General features: G+C 43.2%; 4 protein-coding genes across 4 annotated transcripts; all 4 read left to right on the top strand.

The window, feature by feature from the left end:
* Nucleotides 1-2,985: 2,985 nt before the first annotated feature.
* LOC148003105 (uncharacterized) lies at nt 2,986-4,057 on the top strand. The gene has a single exon (XM_087574811.1). It carries the CDS (start codon nt 3,024-3,026, stop codon nt 3,576-3,578), a length of 555 nt encoding a protein of 184 aa, XP_087430937.1. The 5' UTR covers nt 2,986-3,023; the 3' UTR covers nt 3,579-4,057.
* A 6,664-nt stretch (nt 4,058-10,721) lies between these two features.
* Krtap4-3l1 (keratin associated protein 4-3 like 1) lies at nt 10,722-11,624 on the top strand. Its single transcript, XM_087574812.1, has one exon. It carries the CDS (start codon nt 10,762-10,764, stop codon nt 11,314-11,316), a length of 555 nt encoding a protein of 184 aa, XP_087430938.1. The 5' UTR covers nt 10,722-10,761; the 3' UTR covers nt 11,317-11,624.
* Nucleotides 11,625-16,490: 4,866 nt separating this feature from the next.
* On the top strand, nt 16,491-17,204 carry Krtap4-7l1 (keratin associated protein 4-7 like 1). The gene has a single exon (XM_087574808.1). It carries the CDS (start codon nt 16,532-16,534, stop codon nt 17,066-17,068), a length of 537 nt encoding a protein of 178 aa, XP_087430934.1. The 5' UTR covers nt 16,491-16,531; the 3' UTR covers nt 17,069-17,204.
* Nucleotides 17,205-24,183: 6,979 nt separating this feature from the next.
* Nucleotides 24,184-24,898, top strand: Krtap4-7 (keratin associated protein 4-7). The gene has a single exon (XM_087574809.1). It carries the CDS (start codon nt 24,238-24,240, stop codon nt 24,727-24,729), a length of 492 nt encoding a protein of 163 aa, XP_087430935.1. The 5' UTR covers nt 24,184-24,237; the 3' UTR covers nt 24,730-24,898.
* Nucleotides 24,899-26,805: the final 1,907 nt, after the last annotated feature.

Genomic DNA, 26,805 nt, shown 5'->3' with positions numbered 1-26,805 from the left:
ACTAATGTATAATACTTTACACGAACCATAAGCCTAGAGAAACTGCTATGTCAATACAGTCTGCCCAAGGTCCAGTCATATTCTCAGGACCTTACTATGCTTATTACTTTGTTATACACACACACACACACACACACACACACATATACATATATACACATATATATGTATATACACACACATATATATATATATAAATATATATACATATATACACATATATGTATACACATATATACACATATATATGTATACACATATATACACATATATATGTATACACATATATACACATATATATGTATACACATATATACACACATATATGTATACACACACATATATATACGCACATATATACACACACATATATACATATATATGTATACACGCACACACACACACACACACACACACACACACACACACTAGCATATTGCCATATCAGTAGACTGGATTTAGGAAACATCATAAGAAAATTAATTCTATACATTAATTGCTGTGGCACTGGTACATAGAAAATCATTAGTAGAATTAAAACCAAATCCAGAGATATACCAGATTACATAAAAGAAGTTACTGCTTTTTAATAGTGTCTGTAATGATTGGTTTTAATTGTCAAATTTTTACAATCTAAAATCATGTGGGAAGCCAGTCTCTATGAGGGACTACCTAGATCAGGTTAACCTTTGGATTTTTCTATGGGAGACTCTCTTGATTGTTTTAATTGATATAGGAAAAGTCATCTGTCGTAGTCAGATACTCAATCTACCGGGTCCCTTAAGTAATTTTTAAACATGAGTTCTTATAGCACTAAAAGAGATCACATCATTATGTGAAGCTTTGCTTTGAACACCAATCATTTTGTTTTTCTTCTTCTCTCGTACATTACGTCCAGACCACAGTTTCTGCTTTCTCCTCTCCTCCTAATCCCCCATCATCATCTCTACCTCCCCTTCCCCAGATCCTCTCCTTCATTTCCATTCAGAAAAGAGAAGGCCACCCAGGGACAGCAACCAAACATGGCATAACAAGTTACAATAAGACTATGTAGAAACCCTCATATCAAGGGTGGACAAGGAAATCCAGTAGGAAAAGGGTCCCAGGGGCAGGTAAAAGAGTCACACACACCCCTATTCCCACTCTTGGGAGTCCTACAAGAACACCCAGCAAGACAACAATAACATGTATGAAGAGGACCTAGGACAGACCCATAAACCATTATTTTTGTATTTATTCTTTGCTACTTACATACATGCATGTGATACGTTTTGACCATATGTTTACTTCCTGATATACACACCTATACCACTGACCTATTTCTTCTTTCTTCCTTGGCCTCTCCTACTTCCTTATCTGTTCCTCCAGTAGCCTTTAGCTGTTAATGACCTCTTAGGGAGGGCTTAGGTTATTTGAGGCTCTCTCTTCATGCTAGATTGTATGAATCTTGTGCTAGTCATCACAGCCACTGTGAGTTCATGAGCACCAGGACGATGCCATGGGCAGAAGACAATGATTTACAGTCCTCCATCCCTTCTTCCAGCTCTTACGTTCTCTACATCGCCTCTTCCAGGTTCCTTGAGCCTTAGATGTGATATATAGAGATGTCCTATTGGGGGCCATAAGACTCTGGGTTAACTGTCACCCATAGTGAGCAGTTTCTCTTACCAAGTGTCTTAGGGTTTTATTTCTTTAAGAGACAGTTCATTATTGTCACAGTGGGAAACATGGCAGCAAGCAGACAGATGTGGTGCTAGAGAAGGAGCTGCGAGTTCTACATCATGATCCACAGGCAGCAGAAGGAGACTGTGCCCCACACTGAGTGTAGCTTGAGCATAGGAGACCTCTAAGCCCACCATCCATGACACATTTCATCCAATAAGACCACACCACTTGATATTGCCACTCCCTATGGGCCAAGTATTCACACACATGAGTCTATGTAGACCGGTCCTATTCAAGTCACCACACCACAGTTGAAAGCAGTCTTTCTCTAGAATGCTGGTGTCTGATGTAAACTCTATGAATGTAATTTCTGTGTAAGCCCATGTAAGATTGAAAATAGGTCTTGTGTTCATCTTAATGCCTCTAAAAATTAAACACAAACTGGATTAAAAAAAAACTTCTAGAACATATGAAAATATTTTGGGGGGCTGGGGATTTAGCTCAGTGGTAGAGCGCTTACCTAGGAAGCGCAAGGCCCTGGGTTCGGTCCCCAGCTCCGAAAAAAAGAACCAAAAAAAAAAAAAAAAAAAAAAAGAAAATATTTTGGTAAATATCAATATAACATGATAATAAAATGTCTTAGTGTTCCAGAAGAATGCATTTAAAGTAATTATGTATATTACTCTAGATTAGCCTGGAAGGCAACTCTAAAACCAGATTTCAGTCCCAGAGATCTGTGGGACATTAAAATACTGATTCATGAGTCATGGTTAATCGTCTCATGGTGCACCGGGATGTGGAGACAGACTCATATTGGAAGGCCTTAGGAATTTCACGAGGTCAGTGGGCTCCTGCGATGTATGCATGGATCATAAGCGCCCTAAATTCTCGCTTTTAAAGAGGATGACTTCACTTCCTGTTTCATTCCAGTGGTGCACCTGACTACAGCCAACATTTATCAACTGCAGATTCCAGTTCCATCAGAAGCTCCTCTGAATACATACATGTTCGGGTGAGGACTGCAGCACAGACAATGACTCTCCCATGTCACATGACAAGCAGGGACTGGCGTCATGGAATACTGAAATTATGGGGGAAAGTGAGGGAGGTGATTCATAGGCAAAACCAGGAAACGTGAGAAAAGTGGAGTCATTATTTCCTACATACTGGTAGTTTTTACTGGAAAACTACAACCTATTAAGTTGCATTTGTATCATATAAACAAAAACAAGGAAATAATATTTTCATAATTACAGCAACAACTTAGCTGAGTATAAAGGGGGACCTCCAGCAAGGAGGCTCCAAAACATTAAACTCACTCACTTGTAAACTCACCAAGAACTTCCACCTCTGACACCATGGTCAGCTCCTGTTGTGGTTCTGTCTGCTCTGAGGAGGGCTGTGGCCAGGGTTGCTGCCAACCCAGCTGCTGCCAGACCACCTGCTGTAGGACCACCTGCTGCCGCCCCAGCTGCTGTGTGTCCAGCTGCTGCCGCCCCAGCTGCTGTGTGTCCAGCTGCTGCCGCCCCAGCTGCTGTGTGTCCAGCTGCTGCCGCCCCAGCTGCTGTGTGTCCAGCTGCTGCCGCCCCAGCTGCTGTGTGTCCAGCTGCTGCAGGCCCAGCTGCTGTGTGTCCAGCTGCTGCAGGCCCCAGTGCTGTCAGTCTGTGTGCTGCCAGCCCACCTGCTGCCGCCCCAGCTGTTGTCGCCCCAGCTGCTGCATCTCTAGCTGCTGTCAACCCTCCTGTGGTGGTTCCAGTTGCTGTGGCTCCAGCTGCTGCCGCCCCTGCTGTCGCCCTTGCTGTTGCCTGAGACCAGTCTGTGGTCAGGTTGGCTGCCAAAGCTCTTGCTACCGCCCCACCTGTGTCATCTCCACCTGTCCCCGCCCCATGTGCTGTGCCACCCCCTGCTGCTGAGCACTTTCTTGAACACACCCACTTTTTTCTGCCTTCTTTATTATGAAAATAGACCTGTGTACCTCATAACCATCTTAAGAGAGCCCTTTCCTGACAATTGTGTGTCCACACCCCAGACTCAGGAAAGTTACCTCTGGTGACTTCTATGTCATTTCAGGCTAAAATATGGAATTGGAGGTGAAGAAATTATAGGAGTGGTTCCTGGAGGGGTTAGAGGGAGGAGTAGAAATATTAATGTGATCAAAATCCACTGTATGCAAGTACAAAACACTTAAATAATTAAGACAAAATATTTTATTTTGAAAAGAAATTAACAAGAGTTCAGGTCTTCTCAGCTCAAATGTGGAAATGCATCCAGCACCTGTAAGGTCAGGTCAGACCTTCAGAGCTGAAAGTCTCATGGTGCTGTCCTGTTTCCCTTTAATTGTGACATCTCTGTATCTTGCTGCTATTATTTATAAATAAAATTCATTTAATCGGAATAGAAATATATGGGTTCTTTGTGTCTGTTGCCTTATAACTACTGTCTTTGACTAATGAAAACTTTATACAAAGCCCAATTACACCAAACTTTCCTGATCCTGCAGTCACAACTTCAGAAAATGTCCAACACGTTGAGTTAAAACTTTGCAGAAAAGAGGGAACTAGTCAGTCGCAGTGAACTCATGAGCACACCAACCTGCGCCAATCAGAAAACACTGACTTTACTCTTTCCACTCTCTTTTTCATGATGCTCCCTAAGCAGTGTGTGCATTTATGTGGATGTGCATGTGTGATTATGTGTATGCATTGTGTGTGTGTGTGCCTCCACACATCCAAGTGTGATTAAATGAAGTTTCTGCAGTCCCGTATCCTCCATTTTGATATTTTTTGAGTCTGCATTAACTGCTTGTGTCAACTGCAAAGAGAACCTTCTCTGATGAGGCCTGAGAGATGCCTCCTTTCTTCAGAGGCACAGGCACTCTGTTCCAAGAAATCACCTCCTAGTCACGCTCATTCTAGCAGCCTTGCTTACACTCTATATGTCATACCCACAAACAAAGGCATGAAAAAGGAAGGGGCTGGCTAGTCAGGAGGGAACTCTGGGTCTGGGAGGGGATTGAGACTGGTCAATAAACAAAAATAAAAATAAACAAAAATAACCAACAAAGACAATGTGTACCTATTATTAAAACTACAGCCAGTATTATTTTGATTTGCATTTCTTTTCTCTGATGACTAAGGATGTTGAACATCTCTCTAAATGCTTCTCAAACATTAGAGATTCCTTTTTTGAGAATTCTTTGTTTACAACTGTACTCCATTTTTTTACTTGGGTTATTCAGTTTGACAGTGTTTAGTTTCTTGAGTTCTTTATATACTTTGGATGTCAGCTCTCTGTCAGTTATGGAGTTGGTGATCTTTTTCCATTCTATAGTCTGCCGCTGTGTCCTTTATCTTACAGATGCTTTTTCAGTTTTATAAGGACCCATTTATTAACTGTTGATCTCAGTGTCCAAGCTGTTGGTGTTCTGTTCAGGAAGCTGTCTCCTTGCCAATGTGTTCAAGGCTGTTTCTCACTTATGTTAAGTCTTTGATCTGCTTGGACTTGAGTTTTGTACAGAGTGATAGATATGGTTCCATTTGGATTCTTCTACATGTAGACATTCAGTCAGACCAGCAAAATTTGCCAAAGATGATTTTCTCCTCTTTTGTATAGTTTTAGCTTTGTCAAAAATCAAGTGTGTATAGGTGTGAGGATTTATTTTTGGTTCTTCGATTCAATTACATTGATCAACTTGCACGCCAGTACCATGCAGTTTTTACTACTGTTGTTTTGTACTACAGCTTGAAATCAGGGAACTGATACCTTGGGAAGTTCTTTTAATGTACAGAATTGCTTTAGCTATTCTGAGTTTTTGTTTTTCCATATAAAGGTCTTTAAGAATTGTGTTAGAATTTTAATGGGAATTGTGTTGAATCTGTAGATTGATTTTGACAGGATAGCCATTTTTACTCTGTCAGTCCTACTGATCCAAGAGCATAGGAGATCCTTCTGTGTTCTGATATCTGTGTTCTGTGTTCTTTCTGAATCTAGGAGGGTGATCAAGACTCCTAGCAATATGGAATATGGAGCCTAAACTGGCCATCTCCTGTAACCAAACAAGATTTCCAAATGGAGGGTTTGAGATTACAACCCAGCCATGAAACCTTAGATCCACAATTTGTCCTGCTTACAAGATGTACAGGGGTAAAAGATGGAGCAAAATTTGAGGAAAGGGCCATCTGATGTCTTGACCTGCTTGAGACCCATGCCATGAGAGGGAGCTCACTCCTGATATTATTAGTAATATCTACTATATTTGAAGACAGGAGTCTCACATAACTGTCATCAGAGAGACTTTACCTAGTAACTGACAGAAACCGATGCGGAGACCCAGCCCAATATTAAGTAGTGCTTGGGGAATCCTGTGGAAGAGGAGGAGGATGGGTTGATGGCACCAAAGGGATCAAGACACCACAAGAACACCTACAAAATGAACTAACCTGAGCCCATAGCAGCTCATAGACACTAAACTGCCAGTCAGAGATTATACATAGGATGGACCTCAGCCCTCTGCACGAATATAATAGTTATGCAATCTGAGTCTTCTTGTGGGACTCCTAAAGAGGGAGCAGGTTTGTCTCTGACTATGTTGTCTGTTCTTAAATCCCAGTCCCCTAACATGGCTGCCTTGTCTAGCCTCAATAGAAGCAGATGCAAGATGCAACTTGATATGCAAAGGCTGCTTAGTATCCATGGGAGGTCTCCCCTTTCCTGAGGAGAAGGGACGGAGGGGTGGGTGTGGGGCAGGGGAGATGAGGGGAAGGGACTGGAAGGAGAGGACAGGGAAACTGAGATCAAGGTGTAAAGTAAAATAATAACTTAATAATTAAAAAAAAACAGCCAGCCTTTCAGAATAGTCCACTAAAATACTTTCAAGCCTGTTGTCACTTTGAATATCAAAAATATCTGCATGAACTTCAAATGAGCGAAGCATACACACACACACACACACACACACACACACACACACACACACACACGGAAAACGTTTTAAAATGCCTATGCATGGATGTTTCTATAAGCGTGGGAAAGTGTGAAGATTAATTTTTGGGTCTGAAGAAACAGAGTTACAGACTAAAACTTCCTAAAAGTATCTTTCCCACATTCTCCCACTCAGTTCCTGGATACCATTTCCATCCATTTATAGGAAAAGCATCTTCTCTGGAGGACAAACTCATCATTCTGAGATGTTTCCAGAAAACATAAAGTGGAAAACACTCATGCGGTGACTACAGAGGGGTCCCTCAGGTCCCTCAGGCTCCACCCTTGCTCCTTCAAAGGCTTTTCCTTCTCCCATGCCTTTCTCCACACACCCTGTTCCCTCATTAAAAAGAGCTATCCTTTCCATAATTAACATAAAAGTTGCCTTCTACTCCAACAACTACAAACATACACCCACATCCTTCCTTTTCCTTTCTGCAGCCCCCATTTGTATACTCTGACTCTCCAAAGTCCCCAAACTCCCTCTCTTTCCCTTGCTGAACATCATAAAACCCTTTCTATTAAGCTCAAAGAGCCTTCTGCCTACATCTCCACACCCACTACCCTTAACCCTAAACCAACTTCATTGGCCTCAAAGCCATCATTTGGTCCTTTTTAGCCAAGTGTTTTCTATGCCTCACCCCTTCACCCTACAATTCTCACATATTGACAGTCAAAAAAAAATCCTAATAAAACTTTCTGCCTAGTCAAAGACCTTTACTCCACTAACAGTGTCATCATCCAACTCCACCCTGTGGTTCCTGACCCTTACATTATCCTATCTGATATCACCAGTAGCACTATTCACTTTTCTACTCCAGACATTAAAGATACCTTTTCCTCCCTATCCCTAGGTAGGCATTCTCAGCATCTTTTTGCCTTCACTTGGACACACCCCAATACTCAACAATCCTGACAACTGACCTGGACTGTCCTTCCCCAGGGATTCAAAGGTACCCCGACCTTTCCAGCCAGGCACTCACTATGGACCTGGCCTAGCTTCCTGTTTTTCCCTTCAGTCTGCTTCAGCATGTGGATGACCTCCTTCTTTGCAGTTCTTTGCTGTCAAATAGCCAATCTAACACTGCCTCATTCCTCAGTTTCCTCAGCTCCAAAGGTTATTATATCTTACCTTCCAATGCTCAACTTTCCTGTCCTCAAGTAACCCATCTTGTATTCTCTCTCATCCCAATAAACTCCTCCCTTTAGACCACCTTGCCCATCTTAGCTCCTTATCTCCACCCTCAACAAAATCCAAACTGCTTTCCTTCGGGAAGATAGCCAACTTCCTCTGCTCAGAGGTACCTGGATAATCACTTCTAGTATATCCTCTATACCAAGTTACTCTCAATCTGCCCATGAGCCTCATCTTCCCAATGACAAACAAATCTTCAAATAAAAATAAAAATCACCCTGCTTTGTGCCCCAGCACTCTGCCTCCCAAATCTGTGTAGATATTTCCATAATTACACTTCAAAGAACAAAATAAAAACAAATAAACAAACTCAAGGTTATGCCCTGGAGGTCTTGGAACACTTTCTAGGACTGACTTTTGACTCTGTCACTTAACTCTCCCAAACTCTAAACAACACTGGTCTGTGACTGACCTCCCTGCCTACATATTTTTGTTGCAGCCTTTTCCACTCATCTCCAAATCTAACAAATTAATTCTGAGATTCACCCTCTCAGATATAACTGCCACTCTCTCCTCTTCCTCCTCCTCCTCCTCCTCCTCCTCCTCTCCTCCTCCTCCTCTTCCTCCTTCTACAGAGGACTACAATCATTTTCTCTTATCAAAAACATCACTCACATTTCTCACCTGTCCTCCCCTCCATCCCTCCACACTTATCCCTTTACCCCAACATCCCTCAGACCCTCTTAACTCCTGTCCAGAGACTGTCAAAGAACTCCTCCTCAATCCCTCTCACATACAAGAGTGTCCACTACCTACTTCTGTCTATACTTTTTATTCAGATGTCAGGTCTGTCCTGTCAGATGACCACCATGTTACAGGATATGTATGGGTCTAAAACGATGCCATTGTAAAGGTGACCTCTTTACTCCCACAGGCTACTAATCAACAGACACAATTAATAGCCCTCACTATAGTTCCAGATCATTAACAGTGTATACAAACTCCAAATATGCTTTCTACATCTTGATAACATACTCAGCCATCTGGGAGGAATGAGGATTTCTAAATACAAAAGACAACTCAATGACTAACTCTTCATATGCCCATAACCACCTCAAGGCCTCTCATTCATCCTCTCATGTTGGCTTGATTCATTGCAAGTCACAGCAGACTGACCCCTCCATTGTTAGTAAGGACAATAATGGTACAAGATGGCAGCCTTTTTACCACCCAACTTTCCTCCAGCTCTCCTACTATGTAACCCAGATAACAACAGATCTAACCCTCTTTAACACAGGGCAGCATTCCTTCCACACATCAAGTCTTTCACTCTAATACAAAGTCCCATCTATCCTTTCTCCAATGCTGCTAGCCCTTCCCTAGCCCCAGATGGTCCCACAGAGCCTGGACATCAACTGACACAGCCTGCTATTCCTGACCCTGACCAACATTCCAGTTCCCTTGGGTCCCTAACAACAACGCCCAATATCAGCAGTAAGCAGCCAGAGAGAGTGACGCCTATTTAACCAACACCCAATAATAAAACAAAAAGGTGGGAAGGAAAGGCTCTCTAAAAGACCTAAGCCTGCCAAACATGGCACCAACAGGTTTTTCCCTTTACCCATCTCTTTCCATTGCTAAGAACTGTTATATTACATTCCTAAACCTAGCCCCTAAGGTCCTGTCCCTTATTTGGTCATTGACTCATTCCTGAGACTAAACACCAAGGTCTGGCAATCAAAATTCATTATTTAGTTATACCAGCCAATATGTCCCAATCAGGATTTACAAACTCACCCTAGCACAGACTTCTCCTTTTCTCCTTAAAAACTTATTTCTACAAAAAAAAAAAACAAAAAACAAAAAAAAAAACAAAAAACAAAAAAAACAAAAACTACTGTTGCTTGTTCTCTGCCTTTGTTTTGATCCAGAAGTAACATGTCCCCTGCATGTCCCTCCAGGGTTCAATAAAAATGCCAGCAGCCATTGGCTTAGAAAAGGGAGATGGGGGAGCAAGCACCCTTAGAGTTGCCAGATCAGAACACAGGAGGGAGGGAAACGGATCACCATGAAGCAGTAGGAGATAGATGGACATACGAACTGCAGGAGATAGAGTCAACCAACCATGTGAGATTTCAGGTAAATGGCCACTGGCTACTTCCCTGATTGAGCCTAGGGTAGCAGGGGAAGACTTAGGAGTGCTCAGCCTTTGAAATAGCCAAGGCAGTTTAAAATTAACGGGCATATGTGCATGTGTGCGTGTGTTCCATTCATGAATCCAGATAGTTCCTGGGTGTGTTTGGGAGAGTGACCCACCAGGAACCAAAGCTGTGTAGCCCAAGCTCACCTCTACAATATGCTGTCATTTTTGACAATTTGAAACAGGGTAAAGGAAGTATTGTTTCTGCTGCATACCTCAGAGTACTTTGGCCAGCCCATCATCTAATGAGCATCTATGACTCACAGACAAGATTCGCTTCCTCATGGCTCACAGGGAGCTATCTCACAAAGATAAGCTTTTCCCCCTACTTCCCAACTACAATTATGCTTCTCTTTGGACATCAAAAGAGATGTGAGCATCTTGAGGCAAATTGGCTTAAGTAGCATCATGAGTGATACACAAAACACAGGCATACACCAGCTACCCAATCCATGGGATGAACCCACCCAAGAAGCAGGGTGAACAAATAAGGAAGTCAAGAAGGTAATTTTGTGACAGAGACCAGAAAAAAAATAATCTTAATGCACCCAGAAAAAGAAATCTTATTCTCTTTATCTTCAAGTATTTAAAAAGGAAAACCAATGATCTGACTTCATGATGACTAGTTCTTCAGGGAAATGAAAAGCAACTAGGAAATCCTCTAGGCTAGGGACACAGCACCCTTAGCAGAGTATAAAAGGGGACATGAAGCACTGAGACTTTCAGATTCACTACACTCACTCCAACTCCAGTACTAATCAGAACCTCCACCTCCAACACCATGGTTAGCTCCTGTTGTGGCTCTGTCTGCTCTGAGGAAGGCTGTGGCCAAGGCTGCTGCCAGGCCACCTGCTGTAGGACCACCTGTTGCCGCCCCAGCTGCTGTGTATCCAGCTGCTGCAGACCCAGCTGCTGCCAGCCCAGCTGCTGCAGACCCAGCTGCTGCCAGCCCAGCTGCTGTGTGTCCAGCTGCTGCAGACCCAGCTGCTGCCAGCCCAGCTGCTGTGTGTCCAGCTGCTGCAGACCCAGCTGCTGCCAGCCCAGCTGCTGTGTGTCCAGCTGCTGCAGACCCAGCTGCTGCAGACCCCAGTGTTGCCAGTCTGCATGCTGCCAGCCCACCTGCTGCCGCCCCAGCTGCTGCATCTCCAGCTGCTGCCAACCCTCTTGTGGTGGTTCTAGCTGCTGTGGCTCCAGCTGCTGCCGCCCATGTTGCCGCCCCTGCTGCTGCCTGCGTCCAGTCTGTGGTCAAGTCTGCTGCCAAACCACCTGCTACCGCCCCACCTGTGTCATCTCCACCTGTCCCCGCCCCATGTGCTGTGCTACCCCTTGCTGCTGAGATCCTTGCATGGATCCACTTACCTCTCTATTGATTCAGATCTTTTGTGTATGTGCTACAACTTGAAACACACCAAGTGTTTTGATGCTGCATAATTCAGCTTTATGATGAGAAGCCAGACCATGGATAGTGTCTGGAACCTGGATTTTACCTGGAAACAGATTTTACTCAGCCAGCAGACAACTGGAAAAATACTTCTCTTCACACCCTATCCAAAGGACTTTGCAGTTGCAGTAATCTAATTCTGTATTAAAGGAAACCTCACATATCTCTGCAATAAAAATTCAGTGTGACCATTGCTCTTTTAAGATGCCATCTACTCGTCTTAAATATCAAGTGTGTTTGGGGGTTTGTGAGATAGTTCTGTCAGTAAAGGACTTGCTGCACAAGCATGAAGACAAGAGTTCTGACATGAGTTCTATCACCAGAATGCACGGAAAAAGCCAGGTGTGGTGGTACATGTTCAGTTTTGGGGAGACAGAGCAAGAGAGTCCCTTGGGCTTATGGGATAACCAGGTTAACTGGTGAACCCCAGTTCTCAGGGAGAGACTGTTTCAAAACTAAGGTGACAGACCCTGCTGAATGACATCAGAGGTTGACCTCTGGTCTATTCAAACACCACACACACACACACACACAGAGAGAGGGGGGGGGGTATTTTACCTACAGAACACACAAGGAAACTTTCTTGCTTTTCAGGTTCCATTAGTCCCTGTCTGAATTTTCCCCAAGTGTCTTGCTACTTAACAGGCAAACTACCTGTAAGACTGCATCACTTCTTCCTCCATCTAGAGCAGAGCTTCAGTAGGCAGACAAAGTACGTGGACACATAGGTATAAAGGTGCCAAGATGAAAGTGAGTAGTTTATATATCAATATCACATATTGATTTAAAATTAATCAAGCAGGCATATTTCAATATCAGATTATAATGTCCTTGAAATAGAGTAGGACTTCATCCAGGACTCACTCTCCTTTTGATAGAAAGTCTTCAAATCCAGATACATTGACAGGACAACAACATAACCCAAAGGAGGGAACGGATCCTGTGAGAAAAACATACAAACAAAATGTGGTCTATTGTAAATTGTGGCCAACTGCAAGTTGCACGTCCACATCATAAAGTCCCATGGGGTTTGTGGAGGTTGTTTCTATGTCCTTTCGACATGGGGACCTGCTGAATGAGTCTGTTGCCATTGATGCTCTCAGATTCCAATCTCTTCACCACTCATTCAGAGATCACTTATGGAGCGCTTTCAACACAGAACCCATTGTAATTGAGGAGGCAACAGACAGCAGGAGCTGGCATGCACAGGACTCTTCTCCTGAGTCTATGCCATAGTGGAGTTTCTCAGTAAAGCATCTGATGTGCTCCTCTCTTCACAGTGTTTGCCCAGCGGCTGGACAGATGGCTCAGTGGCTAAGAGCACTGGCTGCTCTTCCACAGTTCCTGGGTTTGATTCCCAGCATCCACGTGGTGGCTCACAACTGATTATAACTCCAGTTGCAAGGAATCCAACACCTTCTTCTGGCCTGTGTGTGCACTAGGTACATACATGGAACACAGACATGAGTGAGGGCAGAACACCCATACATAGAAAAAGTAAAATGAAATAATAACAGAGCGGATTAAAAATCAAACCTTTGTCCTCTTCTGCCCATTCGCACGTAGTATTTTTACTTGTAATTTTACTCAGAGGGATGACATTGAACATTAGAGTTCCACTTGGGATAAAAGAAAATGAGAAATATTCTCCCAAAGGGACATTTTTACCAACGACATCTTAATAATGGCTATCTTTCTATTCTAGCGAGTACCTGAAGTCTTGAGTTTGGAGAGGAAGTCAAAAGTGCATGCGCATGGACAGGGCACAAAATGGGAGTAAATCCTCAGCTCTTTGCTGTGGTAAATAGCTAAATGAGCTGACTTTAACCCAAAAGGCATTGGAGTGGATGAACTGTGGTTTATCCTTACGCTGACGGTGGTATAAATACATAAGTATAGAGCACATGCTCCAAGTGTAAACAAGGACAGCGGTCATAACCCTTTGAGAGTTGAACAACTCGTCACAAGGGTCACCTAATACCATTGGAAGGCGCAAACGTTTACACTCAGATCCATAACAGTAGCAAGGTGTCAGTTATGAAGTGACGACGAGAATAATTTAATGGTTGGGGGGGGGGGGTCATGACAATATGAGGAGCTGTATTAAAGGGTTGCAGCATCAGGAAGGCTGAGAACCATTGCTCCAGGAGATGCGAGAATCAGAACGAAAGTCAACATACTGCATAACCAAAGGTAGAGCACACAGGAAAGTTGACTGAACTTGAAATAATTAAATGATCCATCAGGCAGAGCTTGTACCTGGGGAATCTCCAAACCAGAACAAAATAAAATGTGTCCCCCCGTGAAAACTTGTCTTCAAATACAAAGTATCATTGTTATAACAAAAACCTGGTAAGACCTAAACATTTCTCAGTAAATGACTAGCCAAATGAACTATTGTGTCCACAAAATTGAGTATTGCATAGCTGAAGTGCAACAAGAAATATCTGAAGCCATTGCTGCAGAAGAGGTAGCAAGGTGCCACGGCCGTGGTCCGGTAAGTAAACCAAAGCAAACGGTAACCGAGAGTGCAGAGTATAAGAGGAATCATCAAAGCTGACAGTAGATATGAACTTGTGTTAAAACAGTAATGTGAAGAGAACTTTAATTTTTTTAAAAAAAGTAAACCTTTTAAGTCAGTTGATATGCTAATTAGTCTGAGTTAATTGTTACCTAACATACACAGGAGCACTGTAATTCATAAATGTGTACAAACAGCATCTGTCGATCAAAAGTAAGTCCTACTCATGGGGGAGAGAGAATGGGCACGCAGAGAGGAAAGGCAGAAGCAAGACTTCCTTGCTTCTACTAAAATCTGGTTCCCTAATTGTTTCTTGATTGTGTCAATAAAGGCGGCAGAAGCTAATCGTTGGACAAAGAGAAAAAGGTGGGATTTCCAGATCTCAGGAGGAAGAGAAGGAGACACAGAGAGAATGGGGATTTGGACCAGGGTGTGGAGTGGATAGGAAGTGTCAGACATGAAGGTTCCTCTGGGCTCCTATAGTATGTAGCCTCTGCCATCAGCAGAGGCCAGGTCAGTTTTAAAGTAACAAAAGTCTCTAGCGTTTTCCTTCCTCGGGGCCAAAGGGAACAGGAGAAGAGGAGATTAACTGGTAGCAGCTTCCAGCATTTTCGGGAAGGGCGGTTGTTGGCAACTTGGCAAAGTGTGCTTCTAAAATTGCATGGGACAGATATGTCTCATTTTGTAAAAATTAGTTTGGAACCCAAAAATAATTTGCACTTTAAAAAATTACATTTTAAAGGAGTTTTTAGGACTATGAGAAGCAGACATAAGCTATGAAGTCAATTCCAAGTAACTCTTGAGTATTTCATTGCTAGGACTATGAGAAGCATACACGAGAAGCGTACACGAGGTGTGTAGCCAATTCACGGTCAAATACCTGGCAAATGCAACTTAAAGAAGAAGCTTTAAGAATGAGTATAAACTTTCACCCTTTATGATGGAAAAGACAGGCACTGAGGGTGTAGAGTGGCTAGTCACAATGTATCGGGAGTCAGGAAGTGAAGGGAGATGTACACTGGTTCTCTGATGCCTTTCCCCCTTTATTCTGCATGGGACCACTGCCTGTGGGGACATATCAACAACATTCAGGATGAGTCTTCCTTGCTTTGTTAAAGCTTCCTGGAAACACTCTCCTCCATACACTCAGATGCGAGTTTCCATGGAGATTCTAAAACCCATCAAGCTGACAATGAAGACTACATCTCACCAAGCATGCTGATGATGTGGTAACGCACAGCTATGAATACTCAATTCGAGAGTTACCATTTGGGATGAGACAGTTGAACACGTTCGTATCCCAGTCATACGGACTCAAGTTAGGCTCTTCCCAGTATAAAGACAAGCAGAAGGAGAAGTTTAAATCCCCACAAACTAATGCAATAATGCCGAAGAAAACACTGGAGAGAAAGGAGGGAAGGGCTGCTGATTGACCTGAAGTAAAAAGAACTTTCTGGAAAGAAGCCGAAGAAGGTCCAGTCTGAGGAGACGGAACAGGACAATTCAAGGTATAATAGTTAATGCTATTTCTGCTCAGTGGGCTACTGAAGGCTAGAACAACTTTAACTGATTTCTGCATGAGCTACAGTGACCTGATGTCTATGGGTTCTTGGGAAAGTAAACTCACTACAATGACCATAAAGTATGGACAGGTCTGGAGCGTGGCCAGCGCTCACTAACAATGATAATCTCTAAGATCTTGCTTTTCAACGAAAAGTAGATGAGATATAAACAAGTGACTCTTGATCTAGATCCTGGTCTTACAAACTTTACATTTGTGACAAAATTCCTTTGTAACATAGCGTACTTCAGTGTTTATAGGACAACAAGCCAAGTCTACTATGCGCTCATTCTCCAGGTAGAGTATCTCAAACCCATAATTATTGAAGGAGTGGCAGGGAAGGATGCTTTGCATGGAATTTTTTATAGAAAGCAGAATCCACTGCATATTCTGGCTTATCTGAAGACAGATCAAACCCACTCACACTTCATATGCCACACACAGAGAGGATCCCTAGGAGGATAAGTTGACTCCCTAAATGAGTCTTTGGCATTGAAAAAATGCCCCTAAAATGCTAACCATCTGGGTAGAATAATTACAAGCTATGAATACACTTGTCCCTGATTGTTTACAAGTAACTGCACAGATGAGTCTTTCATCCCATCTCCTTACCAGGGATCTACCAGGCAATAGTTTATGCTTATCTGCAGAAAAAGAGAACATTTTGTGAGACATTCTCAAAATATTATCAAGCAAGCCTAAGTGACACATGTATCATGTGCTAGTCCCAGTTTAGAAGGTACACAGACATAAATAGAAACACGAGTGTCATTTCACACACCATGAATCATAACAATGTAGAGAAAGAAAATGATGCTCTTTCTAAATGCTGGAATATTTAACCTTGCAAACATGATTATGCCTTAATAACACTAATTAATTTCCTGGTTAGAAAAACAAGGAAAAGAGCTTTGCTCATGGTGACACCACTTGCTGAGCAGAGTATAAAAGGGAATACCAGACAGGAGACCTTTAGATTCTCAACACACTCTCTCAGAAACCCACCCAGAACCTTCACCTCCAACACCATGGTCAGCTCCTGTTGTGGCTCTGTCTGCTCTGAGGAGGGCTGTGGCCAAGGCTGCTGCCAGCCCAGCTGCTGCCAGACTACCTGCTGTAGGACCACCTGCTGCCGCCCCAGCTGTTGTGTGTCCAGCTGCTGCAGGCCCCAGTGCTGCCAGTCTGTGTGCTGCCAGCCCACCTGCTGCCGCCCCAGCTGCTGTCGTCCCAGCTGTTGCATTTCTAGCTGTTGCCGCCCCAGCTGTTGCCGCCCCAGCTGCTGTGTGTCCAGCTGCTGCAGGCCCCAGTGCTGCCAGTCTGTGTGCTGCCAGCCCACCTGCTGCCGCCCCAGCTGTTGTCGCCCCAGCTGCTGCATCTCCAGCTGCTGCCAACCCTCCTGTGGTGGTTCCAGCTGCTGCCGCCCCTGCTGTCGGCCCTGCTGTCGCCCCTGCTGCTGCCTGAGACCAGTCTGTGGTCAGGTTGGCTGCCAAAGCACTTGCTACCGCCCCACCTGTGTCATCTCCACCTGCCCCCGCCCCATGTGCTGTGCCACCCCCTGCTGCTGAGCCTCAATCCCTTGATCCAGCTTTTATTTCACGTTTGTCCCCATAGTTGGCTACAAGGGCATACAGAGTTGTATTCGATGGATGTTTTGCTGAGTTACATCTCTGTATTTTATTGGACCCACCAGCAGCTATTCTAGCTTCAATCCAAATCCCTCATGTGCACCTTCGCTTCCCATTAAAGTGTGAATTTGCTTCTACTGTACTAGCTGCTAAATTAAATTATCCCCGGATTCTTAGCATTTAGGTCCAGGTCACAAATCTCAAGGGTCCACAGGTCAACTTCCATAGTTCTCTGTTGTTGATCTTCATAGTCCCTGACTTAATTGTTCAATGAAGACGCTCTTTGATCATTCTTACTCCTCCAGGCATCCTGTATTGTGTGTGCCACTGTGTCAAAATAAACCGTCACTTCCCACTTAGAAAACCTGTGTGACTGTATCAATCTCTAATATTTCTCTTTCATCATGAAGACCTTGTGTTTCACCCATATCTGTAGGATGGATGACACAGCTTTTTCTTTTTTTTTTTTCTTTTTTTCGGAGCTGGGGATCAAACCCAGGGCCTTGCGCTTGCTAGGCAAGCGCTCTACCACTGAGCCAAATCCCCAACCCGACAAGGCTTTTTCTTAACTACATTTGTCTTTTCTCATCAACTGACTCCCTCGCCTTTACACAGCATTGAAAATTTCATGGATAAAAATCAGAAATTCATTTTAGAAAAACTATAAATCATGTTCTATGTGTGACATTATGAATGCGCAAACATCTCATAGTTACTACAAGGATAATAGGATCGGGTGTCAATTGATTTTTTAATGCAATTCGCATGAAACATGCTAAATATGAAGACAGAGGACGAATGTGAGAGATGGGGTTTATCTTAAACATTCTGTGTGTGTAAACTCTCATTTGTAAACAGAGGAAAGGTGAAGTAGAAGATGATTTTGATTTAAAGTAACTAACGTCCAGGATGCTTCTCCTCCCAGTCCAGACAGTTCTGCCACACCAACACAGATTCCCTAACTAGGAAAGAAGACACTGGGATATGGAATGGTAGCATCACGGTGGTGTAACTAAAGGGCTGATTTCCCTGAGCCCTAGAGAAGGAAAGGATCTTTTTGTTGTTGTTAAGACAGGGTATCTCTTTGCTTAAAGATGATGTGGATACCCCAGACTCGAAAAACAGCACAGACCTTCTCCCTCTCCTCTCTGCCTCTCCTCTCTGCCACATGCCAGCCGACTTAATCTCCTCCCCTACCTGACAGCCAGTATCCACAAACCTATGTTCCCTTCCTGACTGACTTTTCAGTTGTCTTAGACAAGCAAGTAAACCCATCCCATTACTGCTGCCCTATCTTTGCTTTGCATAGAGATTCTTTTTCTTTCTTTCTTTCTTTCTTTCTTTCCTTCTTTCTCTCTTTCTTTCTTCCTTCCTTTCTTTCTTTTGTTCCTTCATTCTATGTCCTCACTTCCTCTATTTTATCATTTTAAATTTTAAATGAATGCATATGTGTGTACAGTTTTTTAAATGTATTTTAGGTTTGTGAGCATTTTGTCTACAGGGATGTCTGTGCACCGCATGTGTTCCTGGCGCCTATGGAGCCAATCAGATCCACTGGAGCTAGAGTTACTAAGGTTTTGAGCCACTGTGTGGGTGCTAGGGTCCTCTGGAACAAGACCAAATTCTCTTAACCTCTGAGCCATCCACGGGTATTTTTATGTTTGGACCCTGGGCTATTTAGAATGTATAGAATGAATAGAATGTTTAGGATGTATAGAATGTGGTATCCATTTACTCCACTTGCTACACCACTGCTTAACAATATACCGCTTTATAATAGCATACAGAGAGGCACCCTGTTCACTTCTAGGGCTGCCTAGTGCTGCATTTTAGGTACATGTGCCAGCATTTACTCCTTAGCATCCTATTAAAGGGTCTAGTCCTGCTCTGTTATTTTCTCTCCTATTGTGAATAGAACCGATATAAATAATCCTGCAAAAACACACTGTCATATAGATATGTCCAAGATAGCGCTGCTAATTTATTGGAACGTCTTCATAAGAAAATCATGAACATGCCTGTTTCTATATTGTCAAATTTGGGGCTTTGGACAACCTAATGGAGGAAAAGTAGGGCCTCTTAGTATTTTATTTCTTCTATTATGCATGAAAGGTTCATGACTTATTCCACCTCCTGTCATTGCCCCACCTCCAAATATTTGCAAAGCCTTGAAGCCAATTACATTTTTCTTCCCACTTCCATGAATTTTTGCAGGAAACATCTTTATCCCTTTTAAGCAACTGGTCTTTTTATAACCTGTTTTTAAGTTTAAATAATCAATTCTTTTTAATTAGAGGCAATTCCTCCATCTCAAAAATCAATGAGTTTTTTTAAAGTTATTCAATTCACCTTTTTTCCCTCTCTTTTTATTTAAAATTTTTTCATTTAAAACATATTGATGACTTTTTTTCCTTACTGTTGCTCCTCTCAGATCTTCCTTACCCACCAGACTTTCTGTCTTTACTCTCTAAACAAACAAACAAACAAACAAACAAACAAGCTCATGTGGGCAGGGCAGGCAGACCACAGTGAGACAATACTTGCCTGGTGCTACACAGCACAAGGCATAGCACTCTTGAGACAATCCCAGATATCCAGGGGCCCAGGGTGCTGCTAGGATGAGCAAGTGAGTTTTGGAGAGATGGAAAAGAGAGAGAAGCAGAAGGGTGTGTGCACAATGAGAGGCAGAACTGGAAACTCAAGGATAATGAGGGGCAGCCTGATGTGAGCAGCCTGCAATGCCACCACATACAGCCATAGTGAGATCCTGCCTTTTGTTCCCCAAAACCCTCCCTTCCCTCCAACCAAGGACAATATCTGGGTCTGTAGCCCTGCAGCAGCTGGGATCTGTTACCACCAAAGACCAGGCAGACATCCTGGTCTGGGCTGCCATGTAGGGCCATGTTAATATTTGAGAGCTGTGTGGAGCTGACCCCACCCCTCACCTGGTCACTGTGAGAGAGCTGGTCCTGTCCCTCAACAGTTGCAGCACTCAGGAGAATGGGCAACCTCTGAGCCTCAACTGGGCAGCATAGTAGAGCTGACACTGGTCTCAGGGCATGAGGCTGGGAGAGCTGGGGCTGAAATTTGTCTGTTGTGTGGTAATGCCCTTCACCCCCTACTCCCCTCTCCACAGCATGCAGGAAAACTGGCCCGAGGGCATGAGATTGGGAGAGCTGGCTGTGCACCTTGCTGGCGATAACATTGGGTGAGCTAGCCAGGACAATGCTAAAGAGCTCACCCTGGTAGAGTGGGCACAGGAATGCTGGCAGGCTGACCAGCTCTGTTACAACCCAGGCCAAGATCCAGGCTTTGAGTTGGCCCACCCCAATATCTACCCCATCTATGAAATGCCATGTGGATGTGGCTGACCCTGCAGATCCAAAGCTGTAGGATCTCTATGACACAGGGCTACAACTGGCTATATGAGAGGAGTCCCAGTGAGGATTCAGTATTGATAGTGTAGCAGAAGCCAGAGGCCTCAAATCAGACCAGTGACTCATTGCAATGAACATTTGTAAGCAAAGAAGAATGGACTAAAGGGTGTTCTGTGGGACACACTGTGACACCCTACAGCTTCCACTATAAGATTATTTTTTTTCTTTTATTGGGGAGGTTGTAAGGGTGGAGGGGGGCGCAAAGGCTCAGGGAGATGAGTGAGGTTGAGGTGCATGATGGGAAATTCACAAAGAATCAATAAAGAGGAAGAAAACTCAAAAATGAAGGTCAAAGTAAACAAGACAAAAATAGCAAAGCAAAAATAGAACAAAAAGCCCACAAAAGGAGTGCTTTTCTAATAACATTGAAAATATAATTAAAATGTGTGCCTTTCAACTGCTCAGTGAATTATTAACTTACCTTTCTCAAGTATCAAATCTGCCCATGAGTGCTGTGCCTTTATGTGACATTATGTGGTGGGAAATGGGAGTTGAGGATGATTATGCTCTGCTCTTCATGAATGTCCAATGTCTGAAGTTATGGCATTTCATACTTTTTTACATTGTTTAATCAATTAAATTTCTTCTTTGAAAATTTCACACGTGGATATAATGTATTCGGATTCTTCTCACCTCCACCCTCTCTCATCTCCTTCCCACCCCACCAGTTCCCCTCCTCCCTACAGATACTGCCCCCTCATTCTCGTCCTTTTGTTTTGTTTTGTGAAACACTTGACTTTAATGAGGCCCATACGTGTGACACTAAATTTGGTGCCTGGCTCACTCCCCAATGAGTATAGAAAATAAAGATAAGGACTCCACCGCCCCTAGAACCTATCAATAGCCAATAGTTGAGCAGGAATGATTAGAGCCCCACCCTAATCCATGACTGACGGTTGACAGAGCCAGTCTTGTGCAGGATCAGAGCTGGTGGCTCTGAGTCTGTCCTGGCAGAAGCTGTGCCTTACTTGGATGATGGTAGTCAACAGCCCTCCTACCTGTCTTCTGATCTCATATTCTTCTGGTCCCCTCTTCGGCGTTGTTCCCTGAGTCTTAGAGAATGTGACATAAGAGTCTAATTTAAGGCTAAATGTTCGGTTATCGCTTATTCTCAGCATTTTGAGCAGCTGTATACATCTACATTCATAGCTGTTGGCTGCCAACAGAAGTTTCTCTGCTTAAAGCTGAGAGCAGTACTTGTTTACAGGTCTGAACATACACATCTAGAAGACACTTTGCCTCTATATTAATTTAGCAAAACAATGATGGTAAGTTTCTTTTATGACTTTCCTAGACACGTTTTCTTCTGGAACTGAATTCCTTCTAATTTATCTTAGAAACTCTTTACATTGTACTTATCTCTCTCTCTCTCGTGTGTGTGTGTGTGGGTGTGTGTGTGTGTGTGTGTGTGTGTGTGTGTGTGATGGCTTAGTATGCAGCATTTTAGAACATTTATTGACTTCATTCTTTGACAATTTCATGGATGTATAACATGTGTCCTGATTATTAGTGTTCATTTTTTCATGCCAAAACTATCAGGAAGGAGTTGACTGCAAAAGATTGTATGTTCCCATGCATGAGACAGAGCATATTCAACTGACTCTTCTTGCCTGGTGAGGCTCCGTCTATGTCTGTTGACTTTATAACTAACTCTAGCTAACTTCTCTGAAATGTCTACTGCAGCAATGCTTTTCCTTTCCACATTAATCTTGCAACCCGAGACAGGCATTCACCTTTCACCCCTATAACACAACCATGGCTGCAATGTTCTTCCTGCTTCCTGTCATTCTCACACCTCCAAATATTTGCAAGTCCCGGATGCTCTTCAAACTTTTCTTCCCACTTAATGACACAACATTCAGTATAAAGTCAAGAAAATCCTCAAAGTCTCTCTGTTGTATTCCTTGAGTATCTATCATCTTTCTCTGCAGTCTACACACACGATTGGACAGGTTGTTGAGCCCATCAACGACTGGATCATAAGTCCATCTAAGCCTATGTTCATCACTGAATGGTCCTTCTTCAACCAACTAGATTATCTTATCTATGATAAGCGCCTTGGGTTTTAATAAATCCCACATTCACTCAACTGATCTCTCACTCGTGACTGGGCATCATGCTAATGAACGCAAATGAGACATATCCTGGAGACTAAGACCTTTTAGGCTTTACCTTGGAGAGGGAGATAAGACAAAACAATTCCAATATGGTATAATATTCTAGAACAGAGGCAATGGGGAAAGGAGGGGTGAGTGCAGTAAAAGTAAGAAAAGATCAGAAGTGAGCTGTGCTGGATGTTGAAAGATGAATAAGAGTTTGCTAATGTGACAAAGAAGAAAACTTTGTAGGAAAATAAAATAGTATAAGTGTAAGAAATGACACCAGATTGTCATTGTTCATATTCTGTGAGAGACTGGCTATGTCCCCTCAGTCCATTTGGGACTTCAGTGTAAGGAATTAATAAGAATAGCACCCACTTCATAGAGGCCTTGAGAAGTGTAAATAAGATATGAATTACAGAGGACTCCCAAAGTTCCTGGCACACAGTAGGTATTTAACCTATTTTATCTGTCAGAGTTATCTCACTGTCCACTGGGAATGCACTGGTCTAAACACACGGTTGTTATTTTATTGACTAATCCAACATCCCTTCACGGTTGTTATTTTATTGACTAATCCAACATCCCTTGGAAAAAACTTGACAAGCTCTTTACCATGTACATGTCCTGTCCCCTTAATCATCTGCGAATGAAAGTTTATGCCTTTATTTGAATCTTATCTGCAGCAAAAACTTCTCCAATATGCATTCTTGGGGGAAAAATAACTCAGGATATGAGAAAGACACAGCTTTTAAAGTTATTTTTATTTATTCTTTGGGAATTTCATGCATGTAGACAATTTATTAAGATCATTACTTGCATGTATTCGCTGGGTTTGTTGACCTTACCAAAAGGCTGATCAAAATATGACTTTAACCTACCCTACTCTAAATAACATAGCACTAAAAATTTAATTATTTTTAAGGACCCAACATGTGAACATGTGTTTGCTAGTCAAAAGTAATTATCACTACAAAATTGTTTTGCCTTTGAGAGATTAAATAAGACAAAACTGCTAGAACCCTCCCTAAGCTTGCTCACAGCAGACCAACTGTTTGAGAAATGCAGTACTTTTTGTTAATTGCAAACTACCACCTTGGCACTCCCAAAATACCAATATTTCACCCTGTTTTCCCACCAGTATCCCATAAGTCCTGATTCTAACCTGTTGCTGCCAGAAATATAGTCACCATGAAGTCCATTCTGAACACATTTCCCCAGGGTAAGTCCAGAAATAAAGAATTAACACTCAAACCAAGGAGACAAAGTCGTGAACTGTGCCTACCTTAGGGGATATAATATCAAAGTGAGAAAAGGAAAGTTGATTCTCTTGGGCTTTGCCAAATTGGATAGCTTAGAATAGAGCAGGAAAAGGAAGCAGTCTTTTCTATATATAGATAACAATACTAATTAACACATGCTAATTGATCTTCTGTAGTATAAACAAGAGTCACCACCCACGTGGTTAGTAGTCCTTAGCAGGGTATAAAAAGCAAGAGACAGTAAGGAAAGAGACCAGACTAAGAACTCTCTCCATCTTGTAAGCCCACCCAGAACCTCCACCTCTAACACCATGGTCAGCTCCTGTTGTGGCTCTGTCTGCTCTGAGGAGGGCTGTGGCCAAGGCTGCTGCCAGCCCAGCTGCTGTCAGACTACCTGCTGTAGGACCACCTGCTGCCGCCCCAGCTGTTGTGTGTCCAGCTGCTGCAGGCCCAGCTGCTGTGTGTCCAGCTGCTGCAGGCCCAGCTGCTGTGTGTCCAGCTGTTGCAGGCCCAGCTGCTGTGTGTCCAGCTGTTGCAGACCCCAGTGTTGTCAGTCTGTGTGCTGTCAGCCCACCTGCTGCCGCCCCAGCTGTTGTCGCCCCAGCTGCTGCATCTCCAGCTGCTGCCAACCCTCCTGTGGTGGTTCCAGCTGCTGCCGCCCCTGCTGTCGGCCCTGCTGTCGTCCTTGCTGCTGTCTGAGACCAGTCTGTGGTCAGGTCTGCTGCCAAAGCACCTGCTACCGCCCCACCTGTGTCATCTCCACCTGCCCCCGCCCCATGTGCTGTGCCACCCCCTGCTGCTAAATCTTTTGTTTGAATGTGCCATTTACCTCCTCAATCTCTACAAATGAAGTCCTTCCTTCTAAAAAGTGCAATGTTTGAGGGACTTGATCTCCTCAGTCCCAGAAGTCAGACTTGTTTGCAATTGTTCCCTGTGCACATTCTGCCTTCTCTCCAAAGTTCTTCCTTAGAATGATTTTATCAAAAACCTCCATATAGCTTAACAGGTCTCCCCCAACATGCCTCAGCTTGTATTTTTATCTATTCATCATGCTGCAGGAATTTAAATTATCCCTGGCACTTGGAGGAGCGTGCATTTTAAGCTTGTGACATTAAAATCTATTAATTGTCTTTTATAGCTTTTGCAAAGTTTTTTTTTATATTTTACTACTTCTGCATAACAAAAATAAACATCCAACACAAGGATAATGACAATTGAATGTGACTGCTTCTTTCTTTAAAAATGTATGTGTAAATATGTAAATGAAAAGAGGGTGAGTGAATAGTTCAAAGGATAGAGGCAGTTAATTAATCTGTTAGTTAGTCCTGTTGATCAGAGTTGCAAACCTGGCATTCACGTGGTGGGAGGAGACTGACTCCCATGAGTGGTTCTCTGATTGCACACATGCTGTGGCAACTGCGAACACACACACACACACACACACACACACACACACACACACACATTGTGAGAGAGAGAGAGAGAGAGAGAGAGAGAGAGAGAGAGAGAATTAAAATTAAAAGAGAGAAAGAAACCTTGAAACTTTTGCATGTTTCCTGGGTAAATGTAATTGTTTATCTTAGTTACTTAGCTACCTAGTTAATTTTTTGAGATTGTGGGGGTTTTTTTTGAGATTGTATTTTAATAAAGACATTTCTCCTTCTCAATCCGTTCTTTTTTTTTTTTTTTTTTTTTATTTTTTTATTAACTTGAGTATTTCTTATATACATTTCAAGTGTTATTCCCTTTCCCGGTTTCCGGGCAAAATCCCCCTCCCCCCTCCCCTTCCTTATGGGTGTTCCCCTCCCAACCCTCCCCCCATTGCTGCCCTCCCCCCATAGTCTAGTTCACTGGGGGTTCAGTCTTAGCAGGACCCAGGGCTTCCCCTTCCACTGGTGCTCTTACTAGGATATTCATTGCTACCTATGGGGTCAGAGTCCAGGGTCAGTCCATATATAGTCTTTAGGTAGTGGCTTAGTCCCTGGAAGCTCTGGTTGCTTGACATTGTTGTACTTTTGGGGTCTCGAGCCCCTTCAAGCTCTTCCAGTTCTTTCTCTGATTCCTTCAACGGGGGACCTATTCTCAGTTCAGTGGTTTGCTGCTGGCATTCGCCTCTGTATTTGCTGTATTCTGGCTGTGTCTCTCAGGAGCGATCTACATCCGGCTCCTGTCGGTCTGCACTTCTTTGCTTCATCCATCTTGTCCAATTGGGTGGCTGTATATGTATGGGCCACCTGTGGGGCAGGCTCTGAATGGGTGTTCCTTCAGTCTCTGTTTTAATCTTTGCCTCTCCCTTCCCAGCCAAGGGTATTCTTTTTCCTCATTTAAAGAAGGAGTGAAGCATTCACATTTTGATCATCCGTCTTGAGTTTCGTTTGTTCTAGGGATCTAGGGTAATTCAAGCATTTGGACTAATAGCCACTTATCAATGAGTGCATACCATGTATGTCTTTCTGTGATTGGGTTAGCTCACTCAGGATGATATTTTCCAGTTCCAACCATTTGCCTACGAATTTCATAGACTCGTTGTTTTTGATAGCTGAGTAATATTCCATTGTGTAGATGTACCACATTTTCTGTATCCATTCCTCTGTTGAAGGGCATCTGGGTTCTTTCCATTTTCTGGCTATTATAAATAAGGCTGCGATGAACATAGTGGAGCACGTGTCTCTTTTATATGTTGAGGCATCTTTTGGGTATATGCCCAAGAGAGGTATAGCTGGATCCTCAGGCAGTTCAATGTCCAATTTTCTGAGGAACCTCCAGACTGATTTCCAGAATGGTTTTACCAGTCTACAATCCCACCAACAATGGAGGAGTGTTCCTCTTTCTCCACATCCTCGCCAGCATCTGCTGTCACCTGAGTTTTTGATCTTAGC

Source organism: Rattus norvegicus, chromosome 10 (assembly GCF_021556685.1).
Source record: "Rattus norvegicus strain SHRSP/BbbUtx chromosome 10, alternate assembly SHRSP_T2T, whole genome shotgun sequence".
NCBI lineage: Eukaryota > Metazoa > Chordata > Mammalia > Rodentia > Muridae > Rattus > Rattus norvegicus.
Note: the sequence above shows the minus strand (reverse complement) of the source record. Positions and strands in the feature narration are given on the sequence as shown.